The following is a 16851-nucleotide window of genomic DNA, read 5'->3' on the forward strand; positions in this document are numbered from 1 at the left end:
CTTTTCAAAGAATGTTCCTTGAAGTTAGCAGGTTCTCATTAAAGCATAGTCTGTGTATCATTGGAATTAGGAAGTACTGGCTTAAATAGAGTGTTGTATATGTAAACATTTAAATGGAATTATTAAATTACCTGATCGTGATTGTGCCCTACCCTAGGGTGTGACCTGGCATTCTGCTCCCACCCTAGGGTGGTACCTGATTGTGCTCCCACCATTGGGTGGTACCTGATCCCACCATTGGGTGGTACCTGATTTGGGGGCATAAAAGCAAGGGTCTGTGGAAGGTGAGAAGCTTGTTTCCTGGGGCCTATTCTTAGGCCTTTTGGCTTCGGCCTCTTCACGGAATAAAGAGCTGTTTTCCTCGGAAGCCTGACTGCCTGTTGGCTTTCTTCCTGCATATTCACCTCAGAACCACCGACTGAACAGGGTAACAGACGTGTGGTCTGAGCTGGAAGAGAAAGGCCTCATCCTCCATCCCTCCATCAGTCAACCTCTTCAGGGGCTGACTTGCAACAATAGAGCAAATATTTTTTCTTACCTCAGAGCCTCTGAGAACCTTTGGGGCTGATGGGGCCTATGATTCTCTAAGCAGGATCAGAAAAAACCACCTCTCCTGATCTGAGAGGACCATTAACTCTGGGGTTTGTTTGCCGGACTCATGGGAAATGCCATCCTAGATCATTTTGTGTTCTCTTTTCCCAATATTGTTTCCGATTCTGGTTTCTAATTGAGATCACAAAACTGTTTGGGGAACTGTCCTCTAGGGGAGAACTGTGTAAGTAATGGGCACAGTAAAACTCTCTCAGGCTTAAAACTGAGAGCAAAAGTGAACAAAGAAAAGCAAAGCAGGAGAGTTGATCATCCCAACTCATGAGCAGGAGAGACAGATTGGTTCTTCTGAAGCCTCATAATGAGGGAGGTCACTGTGAATCCACACTGCCAAGAACTGTGTCTGAGAAGTAGGCTCCTTTAAACACTGCCTTGGAACAACAACCAAAAAAAAAAAAAAAAAAACCCTGAAAATAAAGCTAAATCCTAGTAACCAGAGAGATTTTAATACAGTAAGCTTGTCTCTTGACTTGCACTTGGCTGACCTGGGTTCAATCCTCTGCACTCCAAATGATCCTCTGAGCAAAACTAGAGGTAATTCCTGAGCACAGAACAAGGAATAAGCCCTGAGTACCTCCAGGGTGTGGACACAAAACCAAACCAAAAACAAAATCAACACTAAAGCATTGTCTTAGGCCTAAAAGACAGGGACCAGAGGAAAAATTTAGGCTAGCGACTGCCTGCATACATGTAAAAAGTAAACAATGGTGCTATCCACATCCACCACCATGCCTGCATGCACACCCCCCCAAAAGTCAGACTGGGGCCAGGAGAGGGAAGCATCAGGGGGAATGCTCCACTACCTCCCTCACAGAGTGCAATGCCCCAGTTCAGCAGATTTACTCACACACAGTGCCTCCTTTGGCATGCGATTCGAAGATGAGAACTCCAGCTAACTCCCGCTTCACCTAGGAGAGAAAAAGAATGGATGCAGAAACCAGTATGTCACGGGGAGTGGGGCTGGTTTACTTGGCCAGTAGAACTACCGCTTGTCCCCACCCCTTGTCCTGCTATCACAGGGCTGTCTCCCACTTGCTGCTGCTGCTCCACTCAGGGAAAACCACATGCTTAAGACCTGCTTCGAGATTCTGATAGCTTGGACAATAGCTAAAGAACAAGGGATCCTGCTCATTCCAGGGGGATGTCCCAGAGACAGTTTAGACCCCCTTATTCCTGGCTAGTGCAGGGTCCTACCACTTTCTCCTCTTTGGCTGTGGGAAAACAGGAACGGTGGGGGGATGCAATGTCTTAAAGCTGAACATTTCAACTTACATTCATGAGAAGATTTCTTTTTTTCTTTTTCTTTTTTGGTTTTTGGGTCACACCCAGCAGCACTCAGGGGTTACTCCTGGCTCTACGCTCAGAAATTGCCCCTGGCAGGCTCTGGGGACCATATGGGATGCCAGGGTTCGAACCAATGTCCTTCTGCATGCAAGGCAAATGCCCTACCACTGTGCTATCTCTCTGGCCCCCAACATGAGCAGATTTCTATTTACAGACAGCTTATTTGAAAAGAATCCAAATCTGCTGGGGGAAAGAGATCTTCATCCACAGCTGGTGGGAATGTTGACTGGTTCAATTCTTTTAGAAAACAATATGGACACTTCTTTAAATAAAGAATAAAAGAGCTTTCACCTGACATTCCAGCAGTTGCACTCCTGGTCATCTACCCCAGAAAGGCTCAAGAATTCAATTCAGAAAAGACATTTGTGCTCCTATGACTGTTGCAGCACTATTCACAATAGCCAAAATATGGAAATGACCCAAGTGTCAAGAACAGATAAATAGCCAAGGAAACTATGCTACAGACACACTATTTCAGAATGCTATTTGGGTACAAGGAAAGGAAATTATGCAATTTGCTGCCATGTGAATTAATCTGGAGAGTATCACACTGAGAAGTTAGTCTGAAGGAGAGGGACATACACAGAATCTCTTTTATATGTGGGGTGCAAAAAGGCAAAGTAAGAAAATAACAAATGGCTAAAGGCAGCAGAACCTAAGAAATGGTCTACAGAATTGAATTTACTGTGAAAGAGAAGGCTGGGGGAGGGAAGGAGGGTCCTGAGACAAAGGTGGAGGGAAGTAGTGACTCTGGTAGAGGCTGTGGGACTAGAATGCTGCAAGCAAGAAACTTTTATCATGATCAATATTATCAAACTCTACCAATATCAACCGTATCATGCATAATGGTGCTTTAAAAATAAAAATAAATGCAAATCATGATCTTAAAATGATGTATCCTAAGAACCACCAGTAGCCTTAGAGTTTCCTACAGTCCCTGTGTTAGTGAGGTTCAAAGGAGAAAAGAAGATTGTGCCCACCTTCCAGACAACTCCCATCCATGAAACAGCTTTCCTATTCCCTATATGGTAGGGCTCCTGCATTGACCAGGGGCAGGAGAGACCTCTCAGGCCTGGACCTGAGCATGGTAATGCAGGTTGGTATTGGGGGAGCAGGGCCAGACCACAGCCCTGTCATTCTAGCATACTGGGCTGACCCTGATGGGCTTTGAAGGGGAAAGACTGATGTTTGCTCTGCTTGGGGATATGACAAAAGCCTCAGTGCCTGCAGCCAAGAAGGAAGCTGCTCCCTAGAGAAGGGAATTGGACAGTGATATAGGCAACAGTATAGTGCGGTGGGAGTAGGAATAACAAGCCAATCAATGAAAAAGGAACCAACCCAGCCTATGGCCTGGGAACATGGAAACAATCTGCTCCTCCCATCGAAGGAAGCATTTCTGCTATTAGGAAGCCAAATTTCTGTTGAAAACCTTAAATAGCTAGTTAGGATATTTAGGATGTCAGATGTTGCCATTGGGGCATATGCTTTGTTCTTTTTAAAAATGTTACTAATAAAATTTTTAAATAGTATAAAAATATGAACCTCAGTTATGTTATTAAAATTTTATCACATTCATTTGAGCTCTATTATTTTCTCATTGTTATAGTTTAGGTAACATGTTTACAGAATGTGAATATTGACGGTGTTGATGTAAACAGCTTCTACACCCTATTACCAAAGTGCCTGCAACCCTCAGCCACTGTCCCTATGTAACCTTTAGTCCTCTTCTTCCTTTTTCCCCTTTTTTCCCCATTGCTTAGTAATCCCAGTTTTCTTCTCAAAGGCCAAACATTTGTAATTGTTCCACACTGCCTGTTCCATATACCACAAATGAGTGACATCACCTGGTAATTGTCCTTTTCTCTCTTACTTTACTTAACAGGTGCCCTCCTGTTTCATCTAAGTTGTAAAAATCTGCACTGAATCTATTTTTTCTGCTGGTTCCCCAGTATTTTCTTGTGTACATATGTTGGATATTTCTCTTCTTATTTTTTTTTTTTTTTGGTTTTTGGTTTTTGGGCCACACCCGGCATTGCTCAGGGGTTACTCCTGGCTGTCTGCTCAGAAATAGCTCCTGGCAGGCACGGGGGACCATATGGGACACCAGGATTCGAACCAACCACCTTTGGTCCTGTATTGGCTGCTTGCAAGGCAAACACCGCTGTGCTATCTCTCCGGGCCCTTAAAGTTTTATTTTAAGCACTGTGGTTTACAAACCAATTCATGTAGAGGTTCATGCAAAGCATCCCAATACCATAACCTCCAGCAGTGTGACCTCTTCCCTCCACCATTGTCACAGTGCTCACCCCCCTTCCGTTTCTCCTTCCTGTGATAAGTTTTCTTCTGAGGACCAGCTTCTGCTGCCTCTGAACATTAGTTATTATATTATGTTTCTTTATATCCTGAATATGAGAAAGGTCATTCTGTGCCTATACCTCTCTTTCTGGCTAACTTCACTCAGCGTGATCATTTACAGATCTTCAAAGGAAAAAATTAAATACTGTCTTAATGCACAGTAATATTCCATTGTGTATATGTACCATGCTTTCTTTATTGAGTCATCTACCCATAGACACTTGGCTTGTTCCCAGATTTTTGCAACTGTGAATAGCTTGCAATGAACATTAAAAGTGCAAATATCTTTTCTAAATAGTTTTTGGTCCCAGAAATAGAATTGCTGAATCATAGGGAAGCTCAGTTTTCAGTTTTGTGAAGAGGAGCCATATTGTTTTCTAAAAATGCCAAACCAGTCAACATTCCCAACAGCAGTGGATTAGGGTCTCTTTTTGCTTATGATATTAGGAAATTCTTAAGCAGTGGGTATAGCCCCAGGCCCTAACATATATGAACTGAAAATCCATGGAACCTCTGCCTCTTTTGTAATTAGGGTAGACTTCTGGGATCTAAAGCAAAAACTTGGCAAATCAGGTTTCTGGAAAGCCAGTGTGGTCATTGTGATTTTTCTTCTTTCTCTCTCTGGCTTGAAAGTTTGGGAAGGTCTCAGAACATTGTCTAGGTCCTGTCTTTTTTGTCCATGCCTGACAGTTCCAAATTTCATATTTGGAAAGCTGAATCACATGTTCTATTACTACTCATGTTATGATGCTTTAGGGTTTAGGGTTCACAGGCAACTGTTCTACCCTATAATACTTGGTCCTTAGCAAGAGCTGGTTGTTGGGACAACATTCTTAACCTTGCCTGCGAAGAATCAGGGTGATTTAAGAAAATGCCCACCCATCACTCCCCATACCCTCATAGTCTCTACTGTTTCTAATAGCTAATTTAACTCTAAGTGCCCCTTTGATAATCTAAGAGACAACTTACTGTGGTAGAAAGATGTGATAAGGCTTTAATATGAAGGATCTCTTCATAAATAATCTCTAGGTCATCTAGAGTCCTCTGGCCAGGCCTATTAAAAACAGCACAACAAAACAATGAGAACATAAAAAAGATAAATTACATAAGAAAATAGGTTCAGAGATCTGTAGCATGTTCAGGATTTCTTAGTAGAGATCTCTAAAAGTGATACTGGTAGAGATAGAAATTAAACCATTATTATCTTTAAAGGGTTGTTTTGATTTTTGGGTTTTTTTTGTTTGATTATTTGTTTTGTAATAGGAATCATCCTCTTATCAGGGTCATACTCAGGGATGTTAAGGGGAAATGCTTCTCAGGGTATCAGATCCTCAGACTTGACTGTGCCAGGCAGTTATAATTATATCCCTTGTCCCTCACAGAGAATTTTGTGTGTGTGTCTATGTATGTAATTCTGCAATGAACATATGTGAGGCATTTGCTATATTATTGTCACTCAGGGTCCCTGTTTTCTGGTCTTTTTTGGAATGTGTGCACATCCAGCAGTGCTCAGCTATTATTCCTGGCCAGGGGTCAAACTTGCATGTAAGGCAAATGCCGTATCCAGTGCTCCAGTCCTGTAAAGAAATTTTGTTTGACTGTTTGTTTTTGGGCCACATCTAGCAGTGCTTAGGGGTTACTATTGGTTCTGCGCTCAGAAGTCACTCCTGGCAGGCTCAGGGGACCCTTTGGGAAGCCAGAGATTAAACCTGGATCAACTGCTTGCAAGGCAAACACTTTACCCTCTGTGCTATTGCTTCAGCCCCCCATAAAGAATTTTTGAAATGAGTGATGTGAATGGGCTTTGTTGGTGGAAAAAATAAAGAAATCTGATGTTCAGTAAACATTCCCTTCTGGTGTCAGGGGAATGAGCAGCTTCACTAACATTGGAGTTGGACTCTGCTCCCATTCTGTAGATCAGATCTGTTCCCCAGAGAGTAGGTGGTAAAATAACTAAGGGGACGGTGGTAGTCCCAGCACAACTAGGGTTGTGCTTGTTCATTTAACAGATCGATTTTTTTTACTGCAATATGGATTAATTAAACCATATTCAAGTGTGAGGCACCAGTAGTATGTGCCAGTGTCAACACATTAAGGAAGAAATAGATGGGGATGAGGAAAGTGATGAGTAACTGCTTGTAAAAAAGGGGAATAGACTAAATAGACTGGAAACACGCTACTGTAGACAGCAGCTCCTATAAAGTGCCTTTCATTAGAGTCCCAATCAATAACAACAAAACTTTTCTTTCAACAACCTTAGGGACAATTGATTTCACCAGGATAAATGATTCAAGTTCCTTCAAATCTTGAGTGATACCTCTACTTGCCAAAATAACATTTCTGCTTTACTTTGCACTTTGTTACATAAACATTCTTCGGTTTATTTAATAGGTTTCTGCCAGAGGATATTAAGCAGATGACGGCATGAAATGAACAGAAGCAAGTAATAGTGTTAGTGATTAGGAAACTTAAAAATAAGAAATTGACCTGGCCACATTTCCCAAATTCTGCTCTGTGGCCAACTACAGTTCCACAAAGTGTTCATTAGCATACTATGCAAATTTATTATAAACTAGTACCCAAACTAAGTTTCAAAGGATGGAGCATGAGAATTTTAAGGACATGCTAATTTAGGAGGATTGAGTGATTTACTAATTATTTTTTCTATCAATGTTGATTCCAAAATTACTAATAGTATTTAATCATATCAACAGTTCTAGGCCGGATTGGTCAGCAATTTGGATTTTCTATTGCTCTCTTTAATTATATTGAAACTTAAACCCAATAGATTGCTAATTCTGAATGGGTTATAAAGCCAACCTCCCACAGGCAGGACACACTCTCACTCAGCAACTTGTGCAATTCTGAACCTGTTATATATCACACACCCAATAGATTTACGAAAACCTCAACAAAGAACAACATCATTCAATATTACTAAATATTGTACAAGTAAACCTGAATGATCTATTGTTGGCATTCTGCCCTACGTGACATTCATCTTCATTTGGGGAGAGTGATTGTTTCATACTCAGTGGTACTCAGATTTTACTCTGGCTCTGTGTTCAGGTATTATTCCTGGCTGTGTTCAGAGAACCCAATGTGCTGCAGAGATTTAAATGGGAATCTGCTGCTTGCAAGACAAGTATCCTACCCTCTGGTCTCACACTCTGCCCCATGACACAATTATTTATTTATTTACAGTTTTTTAATTTGGTTGGTGACCACACAGCCCTAATGTTCATGATTTACACTTTATTCTGTACTCAGAGGACTTTATGCAATGCCAGGGATCCACCCAGGGGTATCACATGTAAAAAAAAAAAGCACCTTAATCACTGAATTATCCCTCTGGACCATGATATTATATTATAAAAAATGTTCTTCGTCAAATAAGTTTACAGAGTGTGATGATGGTATTGGAGTCCAAAGACCAAGTACCAACCTCAGAAAAAAAAATGCTCACCAGCCATATGGCATAGGATCTGCAATGCTATTGCAACATGGGTGATAGTGCCTTCCCAAAAGAGAGAAAGAAGCCCTCCAGGGGCAGTGACTATGACTATATCCATTCTCTTTTCTCATGGAAGTAAAAATAAAAAAGTAAACTTAGCAAAAATTATACTCAAGATGTACACCCTTGAGTGAAATCAAATCACAAAAGTATAATCAAAGTCCCTGCAAAGTACCACTGGAACATAATCAATACTTAGATAAGTACTCTGAGCAACCAAAATGGAATTGGAAATATTCTGAAGTAGTGACTTGGATGAAATAATTGTGTAGTTGTCTAATACTATGGAGCAGAGACCCAACTGCCTGGAAGTAAATTAGGAAGAAGGAGGCCCTGTGCATACCCAATCCCTCCTTCTCTCCAGGCCAGCTTGATTAAGAACCTAGAATGGAGAGGGTGAGTTGCTTCTCTTCAGCACCAATGGAGGCTGCAGCTCCTCCTCCTGACTGCAGACAGGCACTGATCCACACCCCAGGAGTTGGCAAGGCTCACTGCAGAAGTACACAACTGGGCACCAATCTAGTGCTTACTGGTGGAACTCAGAAAGAAGGGGGACCCCTAAAGACACCAGAAAAAAAAGCTTGAGCTGCTAAGGTGTGGAAGGTGCCCAGACTTCTTAGCAAGGGGCCTAATCTCCTACTTGACTTAGATGCGGGGATTTTAAAACAGGATCCATTGAGGATTTAAAAGTCAACCACATCACCTCAGTCTGTAGCCTACTCTAGGAGCATACAACAGGAAATCTCAGGTTGACTTAATAGGATTAGGACTCTGCACTCGAGATGTGGCCCTGCTGAGCCCACAACTTGACATCTGCTGCAAAAAAGCACAGACATTCCCAGCAGCTTGGTTAAGAGAGAAACAATCTCTCATTCTCACCTCCATGAGGTGGGGCGTGGGGAAAGGAGAAGAACTTGGCTGGGCAAAGCAAAGGTTAGCATTTAGCCTGATAATCTTGATATATCCAAAGTGTGAATATTGAGAGTGGATCACTGTTGTGTTTAGAAGTAGGTAAGATTTTTATTTATTTATTTATTTTGCTTATTTATTTATTTATTATTTTTGGGCCACACCCGGCAGCACTCAGGTTTGATCCCCAGCATCCCATATGGTTCCCCCATTTTTTTTTGACCACACCGGGTGGTGCTCAGGGATTACTCCTGGCTCTGTGCTCAGAAATTGCTTCTGGCTTGGGGGACCATCTGGGATGCTGGGGAATCGAACCTGCATCCGCCCTGGGTCAGCCGTGTGCAAGGCAAACGCCCTACCACTGTGCTACCATTTGGGCTCCCAGACTTTTTTTTTTTAAAGACCAAAATACTTGGGGCTGGAGTGATGGTACAGCAGTAGGGTGTTTGCCTTGCAAGAAGCTAACCCATGACAGATCACGGTTCGAACTCCGGCATCCCATACAGTCCCCAGAGCCAGGAATGATTTTCTTTTTTATTTTTTTTATTGTGGGCAAAGTGAATTACAAATCGTTCACAGTAATATTTAAGGCACATAGTAGTAATGAATGAGGGCATTCCCATCACCAGTGTTGTCCTCCCTCCACTACCAGGAATGATTTCTGAGTGCAGAGCCAGGAGTAACCCCTGAGGGTCACCGGGTATTGCCCCAAAGCCAAAAAACACACCTGGTGGTGCTTAGGAGTTACTCCTGGTTCTGTCATCAGGAATTACACCTGGAGGTTTTTGGGAGACCATATAGCATGTCGGGGATTGAACATGGGTTGACTGCACATGGCAAGTGTCCTACCTTCTATACTATCACTTTGACCCCAAAATCCCTTTATATTTAAAACAATTACTACTCATCCAAGTCTTACCACATGATGAAGAACTGTGAAAGCCTTGGTGTAGTGTATGCAGGACATAATGGTAAAAGGGTGTACTTTAAGCCACTGCAATAAATTTTGGAACTGACCCCAAAGAGTGGAAGAGGGGAGCCAAGATAGCAACACTCAAGCTTTTGAACTGACTCAACCTCACATCGTCCTACACCACTGAGTATTGCCAGAAGCTCCTTTCCCTGGCTGCTGTTCTTCTGGCTCTTTGCCTGTTTTCCTAAACATTTCTTCTTAATGTTTCTTTTGGTTTACTGTTCTTTTGTTCCTGTGGGACCAAGAAGCGTTGGGAGCCAGATTCTCATCTGCTATGCTTAAGGTGTGTTAGAAAAGAGCTCCTAAAGTCTGAAAAGGCATTGAAACTACACAAGGCTCTGGCTGCCTGTCACAAAGGTTCTCACTGCAGGCTAGACATGGAGCTGAGGGGCAGAGAATATGTGCGGAGTAGAGTATGGAAGGACTGACTAGACCAAATGATCAGACTGGGGCAGGAGAGGGCTGGCTGGGTAACCAGAAATCTATTCTGCTCCAGACAGAGGTTATACCCACACCTCATATGGAACATGGGTAAAGGGCAAAGTGCATGGCTAGAATGAATTCAATAGCCACTACCTGTGATGTCCATATATCCATGGAGAAGCCTCAAAGCAAAGTAGGTACATGAGAATCCTGGATTTGCTAATAAGAAAGATTTGCTAATAAGGAGGATTTGCTAATAAGGAGTTGCCCACTCAACATACATAGAAGAAAAAATGCAGAATGGCTCCATTCTGCAAAACTGGTCCTCATTTTGGAAATTTATGGGAGAAAGTGAGTAGCAACCCCATTTTATCTGTTAAAAGCAAAGCCTATGAAGGAATATGGGTCACTGGGAGACCAGCCAGACCACACCACAGCACACCAAGCCACCCATCCCTCTGGTCTCTGCATAAACGTAAGAGAAAACACTTTATAAAGATTAGTAAAGCAAACCCTAAAATGAGTCTATCCCTAGTTGGCATTCTGGTAGGTGGGATTTGCCATTGGCCATGATGGTTTCTTGGGACATATGCTGCTCCAGCACATGCTGAGTTTTGGAAGCTGGAGAGTTCCTGGGAACAGGCAGATGAGCAAAGCTCTCACTGGCTAACCTCTTCTCTGAAGGGGCCCAAAATCTGCAAAATCTTCAACAATCTCAAAACCTGTTCCCTGTACAGTGAGGCCTTCCAGGTAAGAAAACAGGGATGCCACCCGAGCATTGGTCCAACCTCTCTGATTGCTGCATCATCTGTCACCACAAAGATCCATGTTTCCCCTATCCCTTGAAGGACAGGACTTCCGAGGAGGGTCCATCCTCTCCTAGGACTCCCCTCTGCTCCAACATGGAGTCAGACCCACCACTGGGACCCAACAGCCACATTCCAAAAGCAGGTTTCTCGCAGCCTACGGTGGCATCAAGGATCTTTCTGTCAGACCCACCACTGGGACCCAACAGCCACATTCCAAAAGCAGGTTTCTCGCAGCCTACGGTGGCATCAAGGATCTTTCACACTTTGATCTTTCTGGGGATGATGGAGACACAGTCAAGAAGAAAGCCAGAAAATAAGACCCCCCAGCCTGTTCAAAAAGTAGTGAAAAGGTCCCAAGGACAAAAGGCAACTTGACTTTTAGGAGTGCAAGGAACACAGGGCTCTGAGTGGGAGGAGGGGACCCACATGCTCCTTAGCTGAACAACTCCAGTCCAGGAAGCGAATTGATGCTCTGCGGCTGAGTGGCAGCCACTGAATGTACCTGGTCTTTAAATGTCCTTCCCCAGATGTCACAGGGAGAGACATTAGGCATCCCTGTTTCTTTAAGCGTCTGCATGGTGCCACACTGATGGGGATTTGTGGTATCCTGCTGTGGAAAGGCCTACTTTCTGCGGGGCATGCATTCTGCAGAGATGTCTAGTTACAGACAAGATAATAAACGGGCATGGCTGGAGGAGCAGTTTATACATTAAAGGATGGGAGGGCTCAGGTGATATTGAAAGCTGCTGGTAAATACAGCTTTATCAAGGAATTTATCAAGGTCAGAGTTGGAGCTCCACAGTCACAGGAACGTGGATAAAATGATGGATGCATTCAGTGCCAAGTGCCACCCAGGCACAGCCATGGTAAAATAGGCAGGAGAGAAACAGGGAACCCAGTTCTTCTAGACTTACCTCCTCCTGGATAGATTTCCTGCTACATGGGGAAATATCTAGAATAAACAATATGATAAATATCTACTTAAGTTATGACTCTATAATTTTTCTCCATAGTAAAGTACTTGCTAGGCTGGAAACATAACTCAAAAGGCAGAGGTGCTGCTTTTATAAGTGTCAGCCTGGCATTGCAAAGTCATCTGGCACCTCCAAGGGTGAATCAACCCCAAAGGTTGATTTATCAAAACCAAAACCAAAACAAGCCAACAAACAAAAAACAACACACACAATTTTAAAAGGGTCCAGAAAGATAGTATAGTGGGTAGTGAACTTGTTTATCCAATATAAACAGGTTGTACACACCTATTTCATCCCCGACAGTGCATAGGAGTGATTCCTGAGCACCCTTGGTGGGTTCTGGGGACCATATGTGGTGTCAGGAATTGAATACAGGTCAGTCACATGCAAGTCAAGAACCTTATCCATTGAACTATCTCTCCTGGCCCCTCCTTACTTTAATTTTGTCTGACAGGTCAATGTAGATTTTTTACACAGTAGATGGTACAATATGTTGTTTTATAGAATAATAATTTAATGAAATGAGTTTAATCAGTAATATTTAGTTTAAGATCAGATTTCAAAGATGTCAAACCTTTGTTCTGGGGTGGGTGATAAAAAACAGTCTCCAGAGAGAGAGAGACAGATTTGGTGCAAATCTTGGGTCTCACTTTCTAGGCATATAAAGTTTGCTTCTGCATTTATAAGAAGGCTATAATAATAATAACTCCCTCTTAAATTGTTCCTTATTTACTTATTTATTTTTTTGGCCATCACTCAAGGTTATTCCTAGCAGGGTCAGGACCCATAGGGATGCTGGGGATCAAACCTGGGTCATGCAAGGCAAATGGCATCCACTGTAGTATCACTCTGGCCCTTTCAATTGCTCTTTTGAAAGAACTGATTTAGATCATTTTTCAACTTGGTGCCTAAAACAGCAGTGATTCGCAAATGTTGGCTATAATTAACTACAACTGCATTGTGTTTGTTTTTATAATCTCAGTGTGAAAAAGGTAAAGGATTAGTATTGTTAAAGTCATTTTATAGCTTAAGGGATATGTGTTTAGGAAATATTGGGTAACTTACTGGTAATCTTGAAAGACAGAAATCCAGGGTTCTTATGCTTAGTATTATTTTCACTTGACAGACATTGGGGTCAAATGACGGTATCACAAATGCTGTAATTAAACTATAAATTCATTTTAACCTCTTAGAAATTAATATCTAGCATGCTGTCTCATGCCTTGGCCCTTCTAATTCATATCCCATAGAGAGCAGAGAATCTGCTTCTGCAGATTGACTATACAATACCTTCCTTTAAAACTATGTAAAGAAAGATCAGGAAAATAAGTAGAGGAGATAAAGTATTTGCCTTGCATATGACCATAGCAGTCATATCCCTGGTTCACATATGGTTACATATATACGCTGAGCAATATATCCTAAGCAATGCTAGGGGTTGCCCCTGAGCACAAAGTATAGAATACCTTCACCCAAGGAGCATCACTGAGTGTTCTCCTCAGCCTAAAGAAAACAAACTATGCAAAGATTTCCCACAGGTTTATAAAATTATAACCAATATATAGAAAGAGCATATCACTTCCCCAAGTCTTACCTCAGCCTCAGAGGAGAACCCTTAGAGAGTTCTGCACTTTCATTTACGAGGTCAGGTCTGGGCAAACTCTAAGGGTGAATGAAGCAGTTTAATGTTTCCTGCTGAAATTTTCTAATACGTTTCAGGTCCTATATCCACCTCTTATCCATACAAACTAGGAGTTCTCCCTTTGTTTTGGGAGGAAGAGCACTAAAATAAATGTTTCACTGCTCTGAAGTGAATCAACCTAAACATTCAATAACAAATGGAATGTGTTAGGAACATGCAGAACATAAGACTATATAGGTACCTATTAAAATTTTTCCTATACATGAATGTACATGGAATCTATTATGCTGAGTGAAATAAGGCAGAAGGAGAGAGATAGACACAGAATAGTCTCCCTCATCTATGGGTTTTAAGAAAAATAAAATACATTTTTACAATAATTCCCAGAGACAAAAGAGAGGATGGCTGGAAGGTCCAGCTCACGACATGAAGCTCACCACAAAGAGTGTTGAGTGCACTAAGAGAAATAACTACATTGAGAACTATCATAACAATAAATAAATCATAATAAATAAATCTGAATGAATGAGGGAAGTAAAAAGCCTGTCTAGAGTACAGGTGAAGGTGGGATGGGGAGGAGGAAGATTTGGGACATTGGTGATGGGAATGTTACACTGGTGAAGGGGGTGTTTTTTACATGACTAAAACCCAACTACAATCATATTTGTAATCACAGTGTTTAAATAAAGATATTAATTTAAAAAAGAATATTTAAGTTATTTTATGTTTTTAAAGTTAAAATATTATTAATTCAAAGGAACTAGAACAGGCACCAAAATGTTCATGTCTTATCTCTGAGTGAAGTGAATAGAGGCATTATTTACTCTCACTTGACTCGTTTGAGTTATTTCCAAACTTCCTACAATGAACAGACTAACTTTAAAAATGAAATCATTAAAACCATGAAGTCATCTTTTAATGAACTCCAAACTATAAAAGGGCAGCTTTATGCCTCTTCCTCTTGCTCAAATCTGACTCCTAGTGGCAGTCATCCAACAGTTGGTTCCTTGAGCAAATAAATGTGATGAAAAGACTATAAACTGCTTTTATGGGGAAAGAAAAATCTAAACCCTAGAAATGGTTCACATGATGCAATCATTTATCCTGTAAATTCTAGTAGCTTCCACTTGGTGCATAGCAATCTTTTTAAGAAAGCAAATGCAAGGTATTGTTATTGTTATGCAGTGAAGGAGAGTTTCAAAGTGAATTTATCACGCCATAAAGATCAGGCAACTATAGTCATACTTGTCTTTTCACCCAATTTACATTTGAGGATGAACTTCATAACTTTGAGCATTCTTGTGGCATTTCCCAGCTGAGGTAAAACTCTAAAAGTAGGTAGGAAATATAGTCCAAAGGGCTGGAATACAGGTTTTGCATTCTTGAATCCTAAATTTAATCCCTGAGACCACAGGGTTCCAAACATTGACAAAAGCAGTTGACTCCTGGTCACTAAACTGGGAACAACCTATGAATAGTACTAAAGTGGTTCAAACCCTGCACCCCTCACCTCCCGAAATCAGAAAAAAATTCTAGGCACCACTGAATTTAACTTTCTAATCTGTGTTCTTCTCAGGGAGCCAATTTACCTGTAATTATCAGTATTTCAAATGTCACATTCTTAAGAAAAGATTTGGCTAAAGATCCAACTAACGTAGGCTTTGCCAATGAAGAGAAAATGAAAGTCTCTCCAGTGCCCTCTAGAGTGAGTGTGAGAAACAGAAGGCAAAAGGAATCAGCCAAATGACAGACAGCTGAACAGTGTACTTCCAGTAAGGCACTTCCCATTTCATTCCTCATCTTGTTTGTTCATCTTGTTTCCTTTGCCTTATGTCCATAGACTATTCTGGATATTACATTATCAATAAAATAAATGAAGTGATTTTTGAGTCTCTGACCCATTGGAAAGAACCTACTGACAATTCCTTTATACTCATATGTATAAATCACATAGGTTTATAGGGGCTAGAGAGATAGCACAGTGGTAGGGCATTTGCCTTGCATTCGGAAAATCCAGAACAGACGGCGGTTTGAATCCTGGTATCCCATATGGTCCCCTGAGCCTGCCAGGAGTGATTTATGAGCACAGAGCCAGGAGTAACCCCCTAGTGCAGCTGCCAGGTGTGACCGTAAACCCAAAAATGAATAAATAAATAAATAAATAAATAAATAAATAAATAAATCACACATATAATATATATAAGTGAATATATATGCATTTTCTCAGGCCCTTTTGCAATACTTATTTATCTGATTTTTAAGGAAATTTTGATATTGTAGATCTACCTAGAAATAGACTTAGAAAATAATATCTGCCTTCTTTCCTTCCAGTAGATTGGTTTGAGACTGCTGAATTCAGAGTGAACATTGGAATTCACATTTCTTGGGAGAAAGTGTTGGGAGGATCACATGTCCAGAAACTTCCATGTCTCCTTAAGGCACCTCCTCATAGGCAATTGACTGCAAGCTTTTACCCTGCTGCTAACCTGCCTGCTGAGCATCTCTGCCCTGACTCCCCATCCAAAGCACCTGCTCAGAGGTGGCCAGAAGGCACCTTTCTAGCAAGAAGAGTCTTTCTCCATCATATCCATTTGCTGCGGGGTAACCTCTTGTCTTTAGACTTATAAACAAAATGAAATCAAAACAATGAGCTCTGAGAGCTCATTTTAGGTTTGATGGCCCTGTCTGGGAACGGTGACAACAGTGCCGACAAGCTGTCACCATTCTACAGCTCTTGCCCCCGAAAGCCATGCAGGTGCAGACCTGAGAAACCAGGCTGGGCATTGTGAGTCACTCTGCCTGCCATCACATAAAAAGCTAATTTCACATTCAGAATGTATGTTTTTTTTTTCAATACCAATAGCAACAAGAGTGTGCCAAAAAAATTTCCCCTGAAGCTCTATTCTGTTTTTTAAACTACAGAACATTCTTTCATAGTTTGACAGTTAAAATGCCGCAGTTAATGTAATAAACAGAGAATTTTTCTAAGTAGCCTGTCAAAACAAGTGACACTTTTTTCTTTTTGCTAGTGAGTCCCAGATTTGGAACAATAGGAAATACCTTTCAAAGCAACATCTTCATTATACAATCAAATTCTCAAAGTAATCTTCTCATCAAAGAATATTGTGTTATTTCTTTCCCAGTAATTATCAGAGTTCTACAACCTCTCTGGCAGTGGTGACTATTATAAAATGCAGCTGTGCGGAGTTAAAAAAAATTGGGGGGTCCCCCAATTGGCCCCGGTCGATATGGTGCCAATGAATCGCCTGTCTCTACATTTATTAATGACTTGGCATTTT

General features: G+C 41.4%; 1 protein-coding gene across 2 annotated transcripts in view; it reads right to left on the reverse strand.

Annotated features, from left to right (window-relative positions):
- The window catches only part of RAPGEF4 (Rap guanine nucleotide exchange factor 4), a 344824-nt gene that overhangs the window by 82596 nt on the left and 245377 nt on the right, over positions 1 to 16851 (reverse strand). For both annotated transcript variants that reach the window (XM_049773530.1, XM_049773531.1), the window contains 2 exons: positions 5278 to 5362; positions 1457 to 1517 (listed from right to left, as the gene is read on the reverse strand). In XM_049773530.1, coding sequence (XP_049629487.1) covers positions 1457 to 1517; positions 5278 to 5362 — 146 coding nt within the window. The remainder of the gene's footprint in view (positions 1 to 1456; positions 1518 to 5277; positions 5363 to 16851) is intronic.

This window comes from Suncus etruscus, chromosome 5, assembly GCF_024139225.1.
Source record: "Suncus etruscus isolate mSunEtr1 chromosome 5, mSunEtr1.pri.cur, whole genome shotgun sequence".
NCBI lineage: Eukaryota > Metazoa > Chordata > Mammalia > Eulipotyphla > Soricidae > Suncus > Suncus etruscus.